The 17,641-nt window shown below is 45.6% G+C and overlaps 2 protein-coding genes across 7 annotated transcripts; one reads left to right on the forward strand and one right to left on the reverse strand.

Annotated features, from left to right (window-relative positions):
* Nucleotides 1-1,152: 1,152 nt before the first annotated feature.
* Nucleotides 1,153-7,652, reverse strand: immp1l (inner mitochondrial membrane peptidase subunit 1). Of its 6 annotated transcripts, XM_066647173.1 has the most exons (8): nt 6,073-6,153; nt 5,765-5,793; nt 5,565-5,660; nt 4,026-4,140; nt 3,819-3,907; nt 3,469-3,595; nt 1,881-1,991; nt 1,153-1,708 (listed from the first exon to the last, which is right to left on the reverse strand). In XM_066647173.1, exons 4-8 carry the CDS (start codon nt 4,128-4,130, stop codon nt 1,637-1,639), a joined length of 504 nt encoding a protein of 167 aa, XP_066503270.1. In that variant the 5' UTR covers nt 4,131-4,140; nt 5,565-5,660; nt 5,765-5,793; nt 6,073-6,153; the 3' UTR covers nt 1,153-1,636. The 6 variants fall into 6 exon arrangements, with proteins under 6 accessions (XP_066503270.1, XP_066503268.1, XP_066503269.1 ...); XM_066647171.1 differs by lacking the exons at nt 5,765-5,793; nt 6,073-6,153 and adding an exon at nt 6,992-7,047; XM_066647172.1 differs by lacking the exon at nt 6,073-6,153 and having other exon boundaries at nt 5,765-6,053.
* On the forward strand, nt 7,257-17,607 carry elp4 (elongator acetyltransferase complex subunit 4). Its single transcript, XM_066647170.1, has 10 exons — nt 7,257-7,415; nt 8,114-8,149; nt 9,676-9,797; nt 10,599-10,706; nt 10,852-10,985; nt 13,496-13,577; nt 15,074-15,262; nt 15,986-16,088; nt 16,299-16,405; nt 17,135-17,607. Exons 1-10 carry the CDS (start codon nt 7,277-7,279, stop codon nt 17,246-17,248), a joined length of 1,134 nt encoding a protein of 377 aa, XP_066503267.1. The 5' UTR covers nt 7,257-7,276; the 3' UTR covers nt 17,249-17,607.
* Nucleotides 17,608-17,641: the final 34 nt, after the last annotated feature.

Below are 17,641 nucleotides of genomic sequence, written 5' to 3' on the forward strand. Positions count from 1 at the left end.
TTCAGACAGATGTTTCTCTTTATGTCTGATACTGGAAAAGAATGGAGACGGGGGTCGAAGGACAGTGGTGCTGTTTTGCAGTTCCCGAATGATGGGATGAAGGTGACTCTGTTGAAGCTGAACATCAAAGAACTTCAGGAATGCTGTTCAGAAATTGCTGATACAGGGGGTGGGGGCACTGTGTTAAAATGGGAGTGTAATTTTACCAGAGAGTGATTGGCTGTTCCGGAGCTGATGGTAATTGTACTCCACTGTGGATCTGCATCATTACAGAGAGCTGGACGAACAACAATCGTGTACACCCCCCACCCCATACACACACGCACACACACACTGGATGCACAGTGTCCATTGTTAACACAGATGTGTGTGTGTGTGTGTGAGAGAGAGAGAGAGAGAGAGAAATGTCACAGAGCTGAACTGAATGGATCTCAGCTAACAGCTGTTGATTGGGGGTTGTGTTCTCAAAATTACTGTGGTGTATATAGTGGTAGTTAGTGTGTATAGTATGTGTGCATCATTTCTGTGGTGTCTGTGTGTGTGTGTGTGAGAGAGAGAGAGCGCATGAGGTGTGTAGTGTGTGACAATGTGTACGTATATTGTGTGAAGTCTGTGTGTGTGTGTTTGTGTGGTATGTGAATGTGAGTTTGTTTTTGTGAACGTATCTGTGGTGTGTATAATGTGTGTGTGAGGTATGTGAATGTGAGTTTGTTTGGTGGGGGTATCTGTGGTGTGTATAATGTGTGTGTGTGTGTGTGTGTGTGTGGTTGTAGGTCAGGCCTGTCAGATCCAGACTAACCTCTCGTGCACTGATGAGTTCCCCTCAACCCCCTCAGCCTTGAGGGATTTGAACAGCGTGTGTCTCACTGTTCTGAGAGTGAGACAGGAGTCTGTCTCAAAGATCTGTGTGGGGCAGTTCAGCTGAAAATATAAAGGACATAGTCACTGTTGGTGGAGGGAGGACTGTGGCACCGTGGGGCAACAAGGAACCGGAGAACAGTGGGGAGCCTATGGGACTATGGGGAACTGTAGACATCGCTCTGCTCTCAGTGCTCATGCATCTACTGAAGTGACAGATCAAGGCAGTTGTCCCCCCCAACCCTCATGAGGCGGGGGCACTGTGAGAGACTGGGGGGAGATGGGGTGGTCAGAAATCAGACTTTATTTGTAAGATACAGTATGACTATAGTGACATGCTTTTATGACTTCTCAGTCATTCACTCACTCACGTAATAAAATACTGACACAATATAAACTGTAAATAAAAATCACCCTCTTTGCATTTGCCTTCACAGAGCGCTTCCCTGATCAGAACAGAGAGAAGAGTCCATTGTAGTGGTAGCTGAGGTCTTTCACAATCGTCCAGGCCTTCGCTTTCTGTTCCCAAACCAGACTTAGTTACCTGTGAGAATAGGAACAGTCTGCGTGTATTTCTTTCATATTTAATCCGAGCTGGGGTTAAAAGAAAAAATGTCTGAGGTAAAGGGAAAAACAGAAATGTCCTGGTGGCAACCAACATCAACTCCACAGTCTCTTTCAGGATGGTGCTTCACACCACACAGCACTACACTACACTTTATCATGAGAGATCACTTCGTCTAAAAGTGTACAGAAGTGTTGATGGGGTCACTGGTGGTTAGTTGATGGGGGCAACTCTCTCATTATTGGGGCTTTTTCTCAAAACTCCAAAACCTGGAAGAGGCCACAGCTGCAAAGAAACAAAGAGGCAGGTCATTGAACTGGGAGTCGACCGGGCAAAGAGGGTCTACACTGAGAACAGCAGTGAATCAGGAAAAAGGCGGAGACTGTGATTGGACAAACGTGCTTACATTAACCAATGAAAAACAGGAACACTCACATGAAGTAAAAACTGTGTTTACCTTTAAAAAGACTCGTCCGGTGATGAGGGCATATGGCACTGGACCGTAAGTCCGAGAGTCGCTCGAGTTCAGTAGATTATCACCTTCCAACCACACATGACCTCGCGGCACCTACAACAACACAAACACAACACCTGCCCAATTACTGCAACCTAACACAAGAGTAAACAATCATACACAAGAGCAAACAATCACACACTAACATAAACAATCATACACAACAGAGAACAATCATACACCAACATAAACAATCATGCACAACAATAAACAATCAAACACAGAGAACAATCATTACGAAGAGTAAACAATCATACACCAACATAAACAATCATGCACAACAATAAACAATCAAACACAGAGAACAATCATACAGAAGAGTAAACAATCATACCCCAACAAACAATTATGCACAAGTCTAAACAATCAAACACAACAGAGAACAATCATACACATCAACAAACAATCAAACACAACAGAGAACAATCATACACTAACGTAAACAATCATGCACAACAATAAACAATCAAACAATAGAGAACAATCATACACAAGGGTAAACAATCATACACTAATGTAAACAATCATACATAACAATAAATAATCAAACACAACAGAGAACACTCATACACAAGAGTAAACAATCATACACTAATGTAAACAATCATGCACAACAATAAACAATAAAACAAGAGAACAATCATACACTACAGAGAACCATCATACACAACAATAAGCAATCAAACACAACAGAGAACAGTCATACACTAACGTAAACAATCATGCACAACAATAAACAATCAAACACAACAGAGAACAATCATACAGAAGAGTAAACAATCATACCCCAACATAAACAATTATGCACAAGTCTAAACAATCAAACACAACAGAGAACAATCATACACTAACGTAAACAATCGTTCACAACAAACAATCAAACAACAGAGAACAATCATACACAACAATAAGCAATCAAACACAACAGAGAACAATCATACTCAAGAGTAAACAATCATACACTAACGTAAACAATCATGCACAACAATAAACAATCAAACACAACAGAGAACAATCATACTCAAGAGTAAACAATCATACACTAACGTAAACAATCATGCACAACAATAAACAATCAAACACAACAGAGAACAATCATACAGAAGAGTAAACAATCATACCCCAACATAAACAATTATGCACAAGTCTAAACAATCAAACACAACAGAGAACAATCATACACTAACGTAAACAATCGTTCACAACAAACAATCAAACAACAGAGAACAATCATACACAACAATAAACAATCAAACACAACAGAGAACCATCATACACTAACGTAAACAATCAAACACAAGAGTAAACAAACACAATAGAGAACAATCATACACAAGAGTAAACAATCATACACAACAATAAACAATCAAACACAATAGAGAATTATCATACACTAACGTAAACAATCATACACTAAAATATAAAATCATACACGACAGTAAACCTGGACTGAAGCGGGGGACTGGGGACTGAAGCGGGGGAGACATTTCCTCGATGTCTAGATGAATTATTGAAATTTAAAAGTTCTTACGAATGTGTGTGTTTTGAAGGAGTCTGTGTCGCCGCCGGTGCAGACTTTATCTCCCTCCAAACCCATCACCCTCTTACACACGTTCACCCTCGGGTTAAACAGACTTTTCGCTATGACCACATCCCCCCTGAAAAACACGACACACAACAGAGTCCACTGCAGTGAGAGAACCCAAGAGAATCACATACAACCCGCTTCTCGTCTTGGCACAGGTTCTGTCCAAACTGAGGAGACTTTCTCTCCATGTGACATCTCTTTACATCTTCTGGTTCTGTGTGGACTGTGTGAACGCTCAGAACCAGAGCTACAACACAGTCATGGGTCATTCCCAAGGAAGAACAGGAACTCACCTCTGGATCCTGTGCAGGTGTCGGCTGAGCTTCTCAGAGAAGACGACGTCATGGTTTGTGATGGTGGGTTCCATGGACGGTCCAGAACACTGCACACACACACACACACACGCATCATTATTCAGTATTACTATCAATAATAATTAATCATTATACAACCACAGCTGTAATGCAGTAGTGTATATTTCTGACAGATATCACACTCACTAATACGAATTCTCCCAGGTACTCGAAGGCGCAGTGAGCTACACAGCCGTACTGCACCGAGAATCCTACAAAGCTCAGAGTCCTCCACAAAACACGGTGTACCATTGCTACAGTCCTGGAGGCAACACACACACACACACACACACAGGTTTACATACACAGCTGTGCAATTCTGAAAGTGTAGAGTATATTAATTAAATCAGTTTGGAGATTCTCACGGGACGTTGTAAGGGGTTTATCTCAGATATTACACAGTAAACACAGCTCAGAAAGTAAACGCACCCAGGATATTTAACCACACACACTCCACACTGACTTCAGATTTGAACCCAGACTCAGTCTCAAGTTGAAGGTGGGGCTCAGAACAAACAGTCGGCGAGGTGTGTATCGCCTGCTGAGAGGAAACTGAATGGTGTTTTGGGTTTGAGACTGAACTGATCTTTATCAAACTCAGCAGAACATCCTCTCTCTCTCTCTCTCACACACACACACTGTCGGGGAGGGGGCGGGGCGACTGATTATTTGTTTAACAGGACTTTAGCAGATCACGATTCACAGTAGTCATCCGCATCTCGTGATCTATTAATATTCCTGCAGTGACCTCACTGATGATCCGTCATCGATTATTTGTGATTCATTCTGAGTTCAGCTCAGACCTCGTCCTCACAGGAAAATCACATCATACAGAAATAATGAAGAATAACATCATCCACGTTCCAGATCTCAACAGAATTCCTGCTCTTTCAGCACTGAGCTGATGATTATCACACTTCTCTCAGCACAGGAAACACACACACACACACACGTTAACTCCAGCTTAGTTTATCACAGACTGTACTCCACAGGTGTGACGTGTTTCAGATGGCGATTAACAGGTTTAACCATCGTAATCACTGCTCTCAAAACCCTACTGAACATTCAGGTACTGCCCCCACTGGCTCCAGTGGTGCTGCTCCGTCCCGTCTGCATCAGTAAGGTTTCAGAAAACGTGCAAATAACTTACGAAAGTAACGCAGGGTACGGATAGAAGGCTCCGTCTGTATTCGTATTTAACATTGAGCGTCCTCTGAAACACCCTGATACTTCATCAGAACACAAATAAAACAGAGCAGGGCTTCATTCCCAGGCGACTAGCGCCGCTCTGTAGCAGCTCTGCACCAGTCTGCAGTGATATCAGAGGAGCTGCTGGGCTTTAGTTACATTTAGAGCCTCGTTCTCCTTCAGAAGAGTTCCACAATCAGAGATTACCCCCCTCTCCTCACTCTTCTGTGACATGGAGCTCAGCTCAGATTCTCATTCTGCAGAGTTCTGTTCACACTTCCAGTTCCACCTTAAATGCTGCGGTAGCCTCAGGCGACAGAATGTAATTACTTCACGATTTAAGGTGGAACTGTAAATTTACAGCTAACTCCCGAGACCTCAGCTGCTCCTCGTGCTGTTTTCTGCTCGTTCTGAAGTAAAGGCCATAATCCACTGAAACTACATTAAACTCAGAGAATACACTGGGGTCATAGAGTTTAAAGGAGGAAACGCTGACACCTGTGGGTTACTTTGAGTGCTGCGCAGCGTCTCGCCACTGATTCAAGGCGTCCTGAAAAGCCTCCAGTTCTTATTTTACAGCAGATCCAAGTTTCACTAAAAGCAGAAATGTATTTATTAAAAAGCTCATGTGTGATGGCATTTGTCTGGAATATTTCAGATTATTTACATGGAATTGTTAAACTGAGTCATCAACTCACAGCAAACTCAGAGAGGAACACGTTCAACACTGTTCAGATCAACACACACACATCAGAGAGATATGAGACAGTAATGAGACAAGCTCTGTGTCTGAAACCAGTGGAAAGCGCCATTGAGGCAGGATTCTGAGTGAGGCACAGAGTCGGGTCTGAAACGAATGCTTTTATAAACGCGGCCTGCTCCAGTCTTTTCAAAGTTGTGATTATTTTGTCGAGTGCTGAATGTGTGTCTGTGTTTAAAGTCCGTCTCTGATGTGATTCAGTTTAAAAACAGCAGCATTTCAAAATCCTGCCTCTAAGGCACTGACCTGTTAGACACAGCAAAACAACACTGCTGCCTTCTGTTTGAGACACAGCCAGAGACGAGGAGAGAGAGAGAAATGAGACAGAGACGAGAGAGAAATGAGACAGGGACGAGGGGAATGAGACAGAGGAGAGAGAGATGAGACAGACGAGGGGAATAAGACAGAGGAGAGATGAGACAGACGAGGGGAATGAGACAGAGGAGAGAGAGATGAGACAGACGAGGGGAATGAGACAGAGGAGAGAGAGATGAGACAAAGACGAGGGGAATGAGACAGAGGAGAGAGAGATGAGACAAAGACGAGGGGAATGAGACAGAGGAGAGAGAGATGAGACAGAGGAGAGAGAGAGATGAGACAGATGAGGGGAATAAGACAGAGGAGAGATGAGACAGACAAGGGGAATGAGACAGAGGAGAGATGAGACAGACAAGGGGAATGAGACAGAGGAGAGATGAGACAGACAAGGGGAATGAGACAGAGGAGAGAGAGATGAGACAGACGAGGGGAATAAGACAGAGGAGAGATGAGACAGACGAGGGGAATGAGACAGAGGAGAGAGAGATGAGACAGACGAGGGGAATGAGACAGAGGAGAGAGAGATGAGACAAAGACGAGGGGAATGAGACAGAGGAGAGAGAGATGAGACAAAGACGAGGGGAATGAGACAGAGGAGAGAGAGATGAGACAGAGGAGAGAGAGAGATGAGACAGATGAGGGGAATAAGACAGAGGAGAGATGAGACAGACAAGGGGAATGAGACAGAGGAGAGATGAGACAGACAAGGGGAATGAGACAGAGGAGAGATGAGACAGACAAGGGGAATGAGACAGAGGAGAGAGAGATGAGACAGAGAGGAGAGAGAGATATGTGACTGAAAAAAGACAGAGACGAGGGGATGAGAGAGGGACGAGAGAACAGTCACCTGCTGAACTCAGACTCAGGTCTAGGTTCCGTCCTCTGCCTCGTGGTCCTGGCGTAATAAGCCGCTCTCTGATTGGTTCTGGCGCAGTAAGCCGCTCTCTGATTGGTCCTGGCGCAGTAAGCCGCTCTCTGATTGGTCCTGGCACAGTAAGCAACTCTCTGTTCGGTCCTGCCGCAGTAAGACGCTCTCTGATTGGTCCTGGCGCAGTAAGCCGCTCTCTGATTGGTCCTGGTGCAGTAAGCCGCTATCTAATTGGTCTGTTAGGTTTATAACGTCTTTGCAGAGATGGCGACGCACGGACCGGTGAGCAGCACTAGTTTCCGAAGAAGCGGAGAGCGCGCGCAGCTCCGCGGAACCCGAATCAACGCCAACAACAGACTCGCCTGTACACACACCGGAGTGCGCGCGCTCGACCGAGTCCTCGGTACAACACACACACACACACAACAGTTGCCAAATGTAAAATAAAATAAAAAAACAAAAGAAAAACATGCGTATGCTTTATTTATACATAGTATATGATGTATATGTTTTAAGGTCCTCACCATCCAGAGGAACGTAATAAAACCGATGTGAATTTTTCTGTTAATTCCACCTCGGTTCAGTCCACAGCCGGAGGGAAGTGGGTGTGTTTTTAACGCGAAAGCAGCAGTGTGTGTGTGTAGCTCTGAACGCTGAGGGGATGTAAATGGTGTTTAATTGAAGAGTGTTTAACGCCCTTTGTGTTTGTGGTGAAATGTTCTTCACCACAATGTGGTCTAATGTGAACTGTGTTTAATCAAAACAAACAGGACCCAGCAATGAAACGCGTTTAGATCGAACAGTTTATTACAGGCGTCACACTTCATTTGGAAAAATCCTTTTATTTTTATGAGGAAATGCGCTGCGTTCAATAACTAAAAAGATTAAATTATTCACTTAATACATAAGTAGTTTTTATATTTATTTTAAAGTAAAATATTTCCAAACAATCGTTTAATGAAATCCATGGCCAGAGTTAGAGGGTGTCCCCCAGTAAAACACACACACACACACACACACACACACACACACTGAATTGCTAAAAGGTATTTCCTTTGGTCAGTGAATGTGTGTGTGATGTGTTTTTATCTTTTTCTTCAGGTGGAGGAATAGCCGTAGGAAGTCTGCTACTGATCGGTAAACTCTGTGTGTGTGTGTGTGTGTTGTGGTATGTAATGGTTTAATGGAGTGTGTAGTTGTATATAATGGTGTGTGTGTGTGTGGTATGTAATGGTGTGTGTGTGTGTTGTGGTATGTAATGTGTGTGTGTGTGTGTGTTGTGGTGTGTATGTATGTGTGTGAGTTGTGGTATGTAATGGTGTGTGTGTGTTGTGGTATGTAATAAGGTGTGTGTGTGTTGTGGTATGTAATAAGGTGTGTGTGTGTTGTGGTATGTAATAAGGTGTGTGTGTGTTGTGGTATGTAATAAGGTGTGTGTGTGTTGTGGTATGTAATGGAGTGTGTGTGTGTGTTGCGGTATGTAATAAGGTGTGTGTGTGTTGTCGTATGTAATGGTGTGTGTGTGTTGTGGTATGTAATAAGGTGTGTGTGTGTTGTGGTATGTAATGGAGTGTGTGTGTGTGTTGCGGTATGTAATGGTGTGTGTGTAGTATGTAATGGAGTGTGTGTGTGTTGTCGTATGTAATGGTGTGTGTGTGTTGTGGTATGTAATAAGGTGTGTGTGTTGTGGTATGTAATAAGGTGTGTGTGTGTTGTGGTATGTAATGGAGTGTGTGTGTGTGTTGCGGTATGTAATGGTGTGTGTGTAGTATGTAATGGAGTGTGTGTGTGTTGTCGTATGTAATGGTGTGTGTGTGTGGTATGTGATGGTGTGTATGTAATGATGTGTGTGAGTTGTATGTAATGGGCTGTGTGTTGTGGTTTGTAATAGTGTGTGTTTATGTTTGTGAGTTGTGGTATGTAATGGTGTGTGTGTGTTGTGGTATGTAATGAGGTGTGTGTGTTGTGGTATGTAATAAGGTGTGTGTGTGTTGTGGTATGTAATGAGGTGTGTGTGTTGTGGTGTGTATGTATGTGTGTGAGTTATGGTATGCAATGGTGTGTGTGTTGTGGTATGTAATAAGGTGTGTGTGTGTTGTGGTATGTAATGGAGTGTGTGTAGTATGTAATGGAGTGTGTGTGTGTTGTCGTATGTAATGATGTGTGTGAGTTGTATGTAATGGGCTGTGTGTGTTGTGGTTTGTAATGGTGTGTGTTTATGTTTGTGAGTTGTGGTATGTAATGGAGTGTGTGTGTTGTGGTATGTAATGAGGTGTGTGTGTGTGTGTGTGTTGTGGTATGTAATGAGGTGTGTGTGTGTGTGTGGTATGTAATGAGGTGTGTGTGTGTGTGTGTGTTGTGGTATGTAATGAGGTGTGTGTGTTGTGGTATGTAATGAGGTGTGTGTGTGTGTGGTATGTAATGAGATATGTGTTGTGGTTTGTAATGAGGTGTGTGTTGTGGTATGTAATGGTGTGTGTGAGTTGTGGTATATAATGGAGTGTGTGTTGTGGTTTGTAATAAGTTGTGTGTGTGTGTTGTGGTTTGTAATAAGTTGTGTGTGTGTGTTGTGGTATGTAATGGTGTGTATGTGTGTGTGTGTTGTGGTATGTAATGAGATGTGTGTGTGTTGTGGTATGTAATGAGATGTGTGTGTGTTACAGAGGAAGATGAGGGTGAGTGTTATTCCCGGGTGTTAATGAAGTGTTACCTGGCGGAGGGTGTGGTCTGCGGACACCAGCTGTACCTGGCGAGTGCCCAGGAGCGACCTGATGACATCATACAAGTGAGTCTCACAATTTGTTCAGCTGTGCAGCTGCTCACTCTAAGTGTTAGTGCAGCAAAGACATGCCTTCACCTGTGTTCACCTGGGTTCACCTGGGTTGACCTATTCACCTGTGTTCACTTATTCACCTGTGTTCATGTGTTCACCTGGGTTGACCTATTCACCTGTATTTACCTGGGTTGACCTATTCACCTGTATTTACCTGGGTTGACCTATTCACCTGTGTTCACGTGTTCACCTGGGTTGACCTATTCACCTGTGTTCACCTGTTCATCTGTGTTCACCTGTTCACCTGGGTTGACTTACTCACCTGTTCACCTGGGTTGACTTACTCACCTGTTCACCTGGGTTGACTTACTCACGTGTTCACCTGGGTTAACTTACTCACCTGTTCACCTGTGTTGACCTATTCACCTGTTCACCTGTTCAATGCTTCAGCAGGGTAGCACCTGGAGTGACATTCAGACTAATCCAATTTCTTGTGTGAGTGTTTACATTGTATTGTGGATTATTCAGTGTCTCATGTTGTGTTGGAAAGCTCTGAACTCGATGAACAGTTCTTTAGCTTCGTAGTTAAGGCTCGCGTCTAAGTGTTACCTAAAAAGTATAATCTAAAGTAGTCGCCTAGGTGTTTGAAAATTTAGGGCACGGGCACACGTGAGTGTGTGTTTGAGTGTGCGTGTGCGTGCGTGCGTTTATCTGAGAAGATGCTGTCATCTGTTTCCATGAGAAATGCATATTGTGAATTTAATCATGAACTGTGTAATGACTCTGAACTGTGTGTGTGTTTGTGTTGTGTAGGATCTCCCGTGTCCAGTTTCAGAAGAAGTTTCTGATTCTCCTGTTGGCTCAGACTCTCCGGACGAGATGAGGATTGCTTGGCGCTACCAGAATCTTCCAAAAGTCTCGGTACCGACCCGTCCCTCAGTCCATTCCAGTCACACTCTTCCTGTGCTGATGACTGTGTTGTTCTGGGCTCATGATCAGAGTTGTGTTTGGATGTGTGTGTCTTGTGTAGAGAGATCTTTAGTCAAGTCTGTGTGTCTCTGTCCAGTCCGAGCTCTCGTCCTTGTCTCAATTCGGACATAATTTTGACGTCTCCAGGAAGATGGCTTCTCAGACGCTGCAGGACGCTCGGTTCCATACGTTTTACCTTCCAGAAGAAACACAGACACAAACACACAACAGGTAAACACTGCTTTACTGCAGTCAGATGTAATTAGTAGTTAATAAAAGCTCCTGATTTGTGGTGTCTACAATATAAACTAATGAACATTTAATAAGTAATTATAGAAATGAATGTTAGTTTTGTGTGTGTGTGTGTGTGTGTGTGTGTGTGTGAGAGAGAGAGAGTGTGTGCCGGGGTACAGCAGGAAGAGGGAATGGACACGGGAACAGGAAGAAGGAACTTGGTTTGTGAAGTGATGCAGAAACGCAGACGACTGTGGCCCCATGTGGACGTGGGCAGAGACAGGAAGGGGATGTAGATGTGGACATGGACAGGAAGGGGGATGTGGACGTGGACAGAGACAGGAAGGGGATGTAGATGTGGACATGGACAGGAAGGGGATGTAGATGTGGACAGAGACAGGAAGGGGATGTGGACGTGGACAGAGACAAGAGGGGGATGTAGACGTGGACGTGGACAGAGACAGGAAGGGGATGTAGATGTGGACGTGGACAGAGACAGGAAGGGGATGTAGATGTGGACATGGACAGAGACAGGAAGGGGATGTAGATGTGGACATGGACAGAGACAGGAAGGGGATGTAGATGTGGACATGGACAGAGACAGGAAGGGGATGTAGATGTGGACATGGACAGAGACAGGAAGGGGATGTAGATGTGGACATGGACAGAGACAGGAAGGGGATGTGGACAGAGACAGGAAGGGGATGTAGATGTAAATGTGGACATGCACAGAGACAGGAAGGGGATGTAGATGTGGACATGGACAGAGACAGGAAGGGGATGTAGGTGTGGACATGCACAGAGACAGGAAGGGGATGTAGATGTGGACATGCACAGAGACAGGAAGGGGATGTAGACGTGGACATGGACAGAGACAGGAAGGGGATGTAGACGTGGACATGGACAGAGACAGGAAGGGGATGTAGACGTGGACATGGACAGAGACAGGAAGGGGATGTAGACGTGGACATGGACAGAGACAGGAAGGGGATGTAGATGTGGACATGGACAGAGACAGGAAGGGGATGTAGATGTGGACATGGACAGAGACAGGAAGGGGATGTAGATGTGGAAGTGGACAGAGACAGGAAGGGGATGTGGAAGTGGATGGGACGTGGACAGGGACATGGAAGGGATGTGGACGATGACGTGGACAGAGACAGGAAGGGGATGTAGATGTAAATGTGGACGTGGACAGAGACAGGAAGGGGATGTAGATGTGGACAGAGACAGGAAGGGGATGTAGATGTAAATGTGGACGTGGACAGAGACAGGAAGGGGATGTGGACAGAGACAGGAAGGGGATGTAGATGTAAATGTGGACATGCACAGAGACAGGAAGGGGATGTAGATGTGGACATGGACAGAGACAGGAAGGGGATGTAGGTGTGGACATGCACAGAGACAGGAAGGGGATGTAGATGTGGACATGCACAGAGACAGGAAGGGGATGTAGACGTGGACATGGACAGAGACAGGAAGGGGATGTAGACGTGGACATGGACAGAGACAGGAAGGGGATGTAGACGTGGACATGGACAGAGACAGGAAGGGGATGTAGATGTGGACATGGACAGAGACAGGAAGGGGATGTAGATGTGGACATGGACAGAGACAGGAAGGGGATGTAGATGTGGAAGTGGACAGAGACAGGAAGGGGATGTAGATGTGGAAGTGGACAGAGACAGGAAGGGGATGTGGAAGTGGATGGGACGTGGACAGGGAGATGGAAGGGATGTGGACGATGACGTGGACAGAGACAGGAAGGGGATGTAGATGTAAATGTGGACGTGGACAGAGACAGGAAGGGGATGTAGATGTGGAAGTGGATGAGACGTGGACAGGGACGGAGAAGGGATGTGGACGATGACGTGGACAGAGGCGGGAACCCAGCCGTGTTAAAATGGTTCTGGAAGGTTCCAGCAGTGTTGAAAGTTTGTGTCCAGACAGAGGTGGACCCGGGGGTTGCAGGATCTGGCGAGGGGCGGAGTCAGGGCACGGTGTGGGATGTGGTGCGTCAGCGCTGTGATGGTGCTGTTAGCCGTTAGCGCAGTGTGTTTATCTTTGTTCTAATGGGCCGTGTTTCTGGGGAACCGTGCGGTTTATGGTTCAGACAGAGTGTAATAAACACTGAGACTGTGCTGGTGCCGGGCGATCGCAGAGAGGACCCGTGTGTGTGTGTGTGTGTGGTTTTTACGGCTGTGAAACGTTTGCTGTGTCGTCTACATTAAAGTCACCTCTGCAAACAAACCAATCTGGAGCTTTGCTTTTATCTGCAAACACACACAGACACTCTCTTACACACATACACACACACGCACACACACACCCTTTATTTGCATTAGTGTTGACTTAGAGAAGCGTGTGTGTTAGTGGTGTTACGATTTTCATTTTCTCTGTGTATCGTTTATAACTTGGACTGCTGAGAGTATCGATAGTGAAAGGGTTAAACTGATATTATGACGTTTCCTGTGTGTGTGTGTGTGTGTGTGTGTGTGTTCGTTCAGGTGTGTTGGTCCTTACGAGGGTCTACTGAAGTCGATTCAGGAGGTGATTCAAGGCGAAGGTTTTGATGGATCTGTGTCTCAGGTTTGTTTTCCCTTTTTTTCTCTCTTTTCCCCCTCAGAATAGTAACACTGACAAGACCTTTGTGTGTGTGTGTGTGTGCGCGTTCGTGCATTTCTCTCTCACCCCCTCTGTGGGGGCTTTTCCTGTTTAATCTGAGAGAAATTTTCTTGTGGGATTTGGAGATCAATCTCTCTCTCTCTCTCTCTCTCTCTCTCTCTCTCTCTCTCACACACACACACACACTCACTCTCTCTCACACACACTCACACACAGGTATGTACACGATGGCTGTGTCTGAAAATGAGCGGAATGCCCTATACTAAGGTAGTATTCTGAAGGAGGAAGTCGTGTCTGTGTCTTTTAAAACTGTAGCAATGTGGTCGAGGTCCGAGGTTCTGACTTCTGTTTGTGACACAGCCAAAGATGAGGTGAGAGTGAGATGAGACAGAGAAGATACAGATGAGGAGAGACAGAGGAATGAGACGGAGATGAGACAGAGAAGAGACAGATGAGTAGAGAGAGAGGGATGAGACAGAGGAGGAGAGAAAGAGGGATGAGACAGAGAAGGGACAGACGAGGACAGAGAGAGGGGGATGAGAGAGAGGGATGAGACAGAAGGGACAGATAAGAAGAGAGAGGGATGAGACAGAAGAGACAGATGAGGAGAGAGAGGGAGATAAGACGAGGAGAGAGGGAGAGATGAGATGGAGATGAGACAGACGAGGAGAGAGGGAGATATGAGATGGAGATGAGACAGAGAAGAGACAGACGAGGAGAGAGAGGAATGAGACAGAAGAGACAGATGAGGAGAGAGAGGGAGATGAGACAGAAGAGACATGAGGAGAGAGGGAGAGATGAGATGGAGATGAGACAGACGAGGAGAGAGGGAGATATGAGATGGAGATGAGACAGAGAAGAGACAGACGAGGAGAGAGAGGAATGAGACAGAAGAGACAGATGAGGAGAGAGAAGGGACAGTTGATGAGAGAGACAGAGAGAGATGAAAGGAATGATGATGTTGAGGTTTCAGACTTTTTAGACTCAGCCAATGTTATTACAATGAGGCAGGAAGCCCCGCCCCTACAGGAAGTGTTAACGCTGAATGGTGCTTATTTACTTTAGATGTACTTTAGATGATCTGAATAAGCACAAGTTCAGTGTGTGTGTGTGAATGGGGGGAATATATCCTTGACCTCCTTCCCGTCCCCCGCTGTATTGTGCTCCTATTTGTTTCAGACTGAAGTTCCAAGGGATTTGTGTAAATGTGAGGAACATGGTGCACTGCAACCTGCGAGTTTCCTATGGTTTGTGTTAAATATTAAATGTCTCATAGCAGAAAGCACACAGTCCTCTGAATTTGTGTGTGCATGTTTGTCTGTGTGTCTGTGTCTGTGTGTGTGTGTGTGTGTGTCAAGACTCCACCCCCTGGAACTCCACCCTACTACATATTTGGAGACTCCACCCTCTGACTATGACCACAGTGAGTGAGCAAGTAAATAAATGTTTCTGTTTTTCAGGGGAAGGTGCGGAACGTGTTGCGACTGGGTCTTCACTCTTTAGGCTCCACCCTCTGGGGGGATGATATCTGTGTCAGCGAAAGCCCCGCCCACAGCCACGCCCTCACTAGCTTTCTCTATTCTCTCAGAGCCCTGCTGCGCTCCTCCCTCTCTGTTGCCGTGGTGACTGTACCGGCCCACCTCATACAGGTAACAGTCTTCAGATTGTGCAAGTATTCCCTTAATAACTCACACTCACACACACACACACACACACACTTATGCCTCTTACCCACATAAACTCTGGAGAATCTCTAGAGAAACTGAGTGTGTTGGGTCTGGAGACGTCTGACAGCGGTCGTTCACATACGCAGCTCACAGTAAGAGGTTTTCTGCGTGAGACGCGCAGATGTGGGGGCGGAGCCTGTGCAGCGCGTGCAGGAGAAACTCCGGAACATTTCCCACTCTGTTCTCACATGCGCTGACTCTGACTTCCCCCGGAGTCTTCACCGGGGCGAGAGGAGGATAAAGTCTGGGTAATGTCCGGGACAAATGTTGCAGGTCATGTTCACACACACACACTCCTCTGGGAAAACTCTGGAATATTTTAAAAAGTAAAACAAACATGCACTTATTTGTCATTGTACAACGAACATCGACTTCTGCATTTATCCCATCTGTGGCAGTGAACACACACCCAGACCAGTGGGCCACCTTCACTCCCAACACCCCCCAATTTTTCTTTCAACCTTTCAGTCCTACACACTCTTCTCTAAACTTCAGGCCATGGGGCCCACAATCATTTCTGGATTACCGTACATGTGTGAAAAGGACAAAACACACTCAAACACAAACACACACACACACACACACAACCAGAGTCCTGGCTCCTGAGTGATGTTCTGCTCCCTGTTATTGTCCTCCTGTGTGTAGAGCAGGGAGCTGCGGGGGAGGGTGGAGAAGGTGTGTGATGCTGTTGTTGCTCTGGAGTCATTCAACAGCTCAGAAACAAACCCAATGTACAAGGACTACCACGGTAAAACACACACACACACGTAAATAAATATATACACACACACACACAGAGTGCTGCTCCTGTCTGGCTCAGTGCTGTGCTCTTGAGGATGAAGGGAACTCTGCTGTGGATGGAACTCTCACTTTCACACACTCCACACACTTCCCCACAAACAACTGCATTCAGCTTCAGTCTGAGACCCTGCCGTGTGTGTGTGTGTGTGTGTTGCAGGTCTTATCCACATTCGTCAGGTTCCTTGTCTGAATGGTCTGGTGTGTGAAGTTCCCGACAACAAAGATCTGGCTTTTAAACTCAGGAGGAAACAGTTTAGTATCGAGGTCAGTCTTCTCTCTCTCACACACACACACACACACCAAACTGACTCTTGATGATGGACGATTCTGTATTGAATCAGTCGGAGTCAGAGCAGTTGTGAGGGACACTGCAGCACCTTCCTCCACTGAATGGTAACAGAATGGTTTCTGTATAAAAATGGATAATAAACACATTAGGCATCGGCTCACTGTCCAATGTGCAGCATACGACGCACATTCCACAGTCCCTTAATTCTCCAGATTAGAACTTTCGCCTGTTCGTATCTGTCCGGGGCTTCTCTTTTAAACCTCACTGACCGTTACCATGGTCCCTGCTCGCTCCAGTGTGTGTGTGTGTGTGTGTGTGTGTACACCCTGGAGCGGGTAGTGTGATGTGTGTCTGTGGGAATGAGAGGTGACGGTGTTGCAGGTGAATGCTGATCTACAAACCCTGCAGCACACACCTGCTCATCTCTCTCTCTCTCTCACACACACACACACACACACACACACACACACACATTCTCTCCCTGTCCCTGTAGAGGTGGTGTTGGGATTGAAGGTGGGGAGTGGATGTGTGATATTTAAATGAGCTCAGATTACGCTGCTTTTAATTCAGCAGCACTTCACTTGAAACAGGAACTGAGGTGTGTGTGTGTGTGTGTGTGTGTTCAATGAGTGTGTAATGAGGGTCACTGTTGTTACTTCTCTGTATTAAACATTGCCTCTCTCTCTCTCTCTCTCTTTATACAGAAATTATATTTACCTCCTGATTTGTCGGAGACGGTCAGTAGGGTCACTAAGGATAAAGGGGCGTGGTCTCAGGGCTGTGATTCTGACCACAGCAGGAAACAGCTGGAGTTCTAGAACAGCCCCTGCCTTCGTCTCCTCGTCTTTAGAAACTGAAGATCTCCACGTCACCTCCGGAGTTTACGTTTTTCTTGTGAAACTGACTGAAGGCAGACATTGGATCTGTTGATCACCTGAGATGTTTTCTCCTGAAAGAAATGTGTGTAAACCCCAGATTTCCCCGAGAATCCACTGCGTGAGCAGGGGGCACGGAGCTGGTCAGTGTTCTGTGAGGAGCTTTTATAGAGAAGGAAGTCTGGTTCCGTTCACACAGCATTGTCCACTGCTCTGAGTCCCTTTTGTTTACAACAAATTTAAAACTTGGCTGGACTTGCCCTTTCACTGACTGTATATTAATGTTAACTAATAAAAAGAAGCAGAACTATACAGACACATCTTTTTTTATTATTA

This window comes from Hoplias malabaricus, chromosome 16, assembly GCF_029633855.1.
Source record: "Hoplias malabaricus isolate fHopMal1 chromosome 16, fHopMal1.hap1, whole genome shotgun sequence".
NCBI classification, from domain to species: Eukaryota; Metazoa; Chordata; class Actinopteri; order Characiformes; family Erythrinidae; genus Hoplias; species Hoplias malabaricus.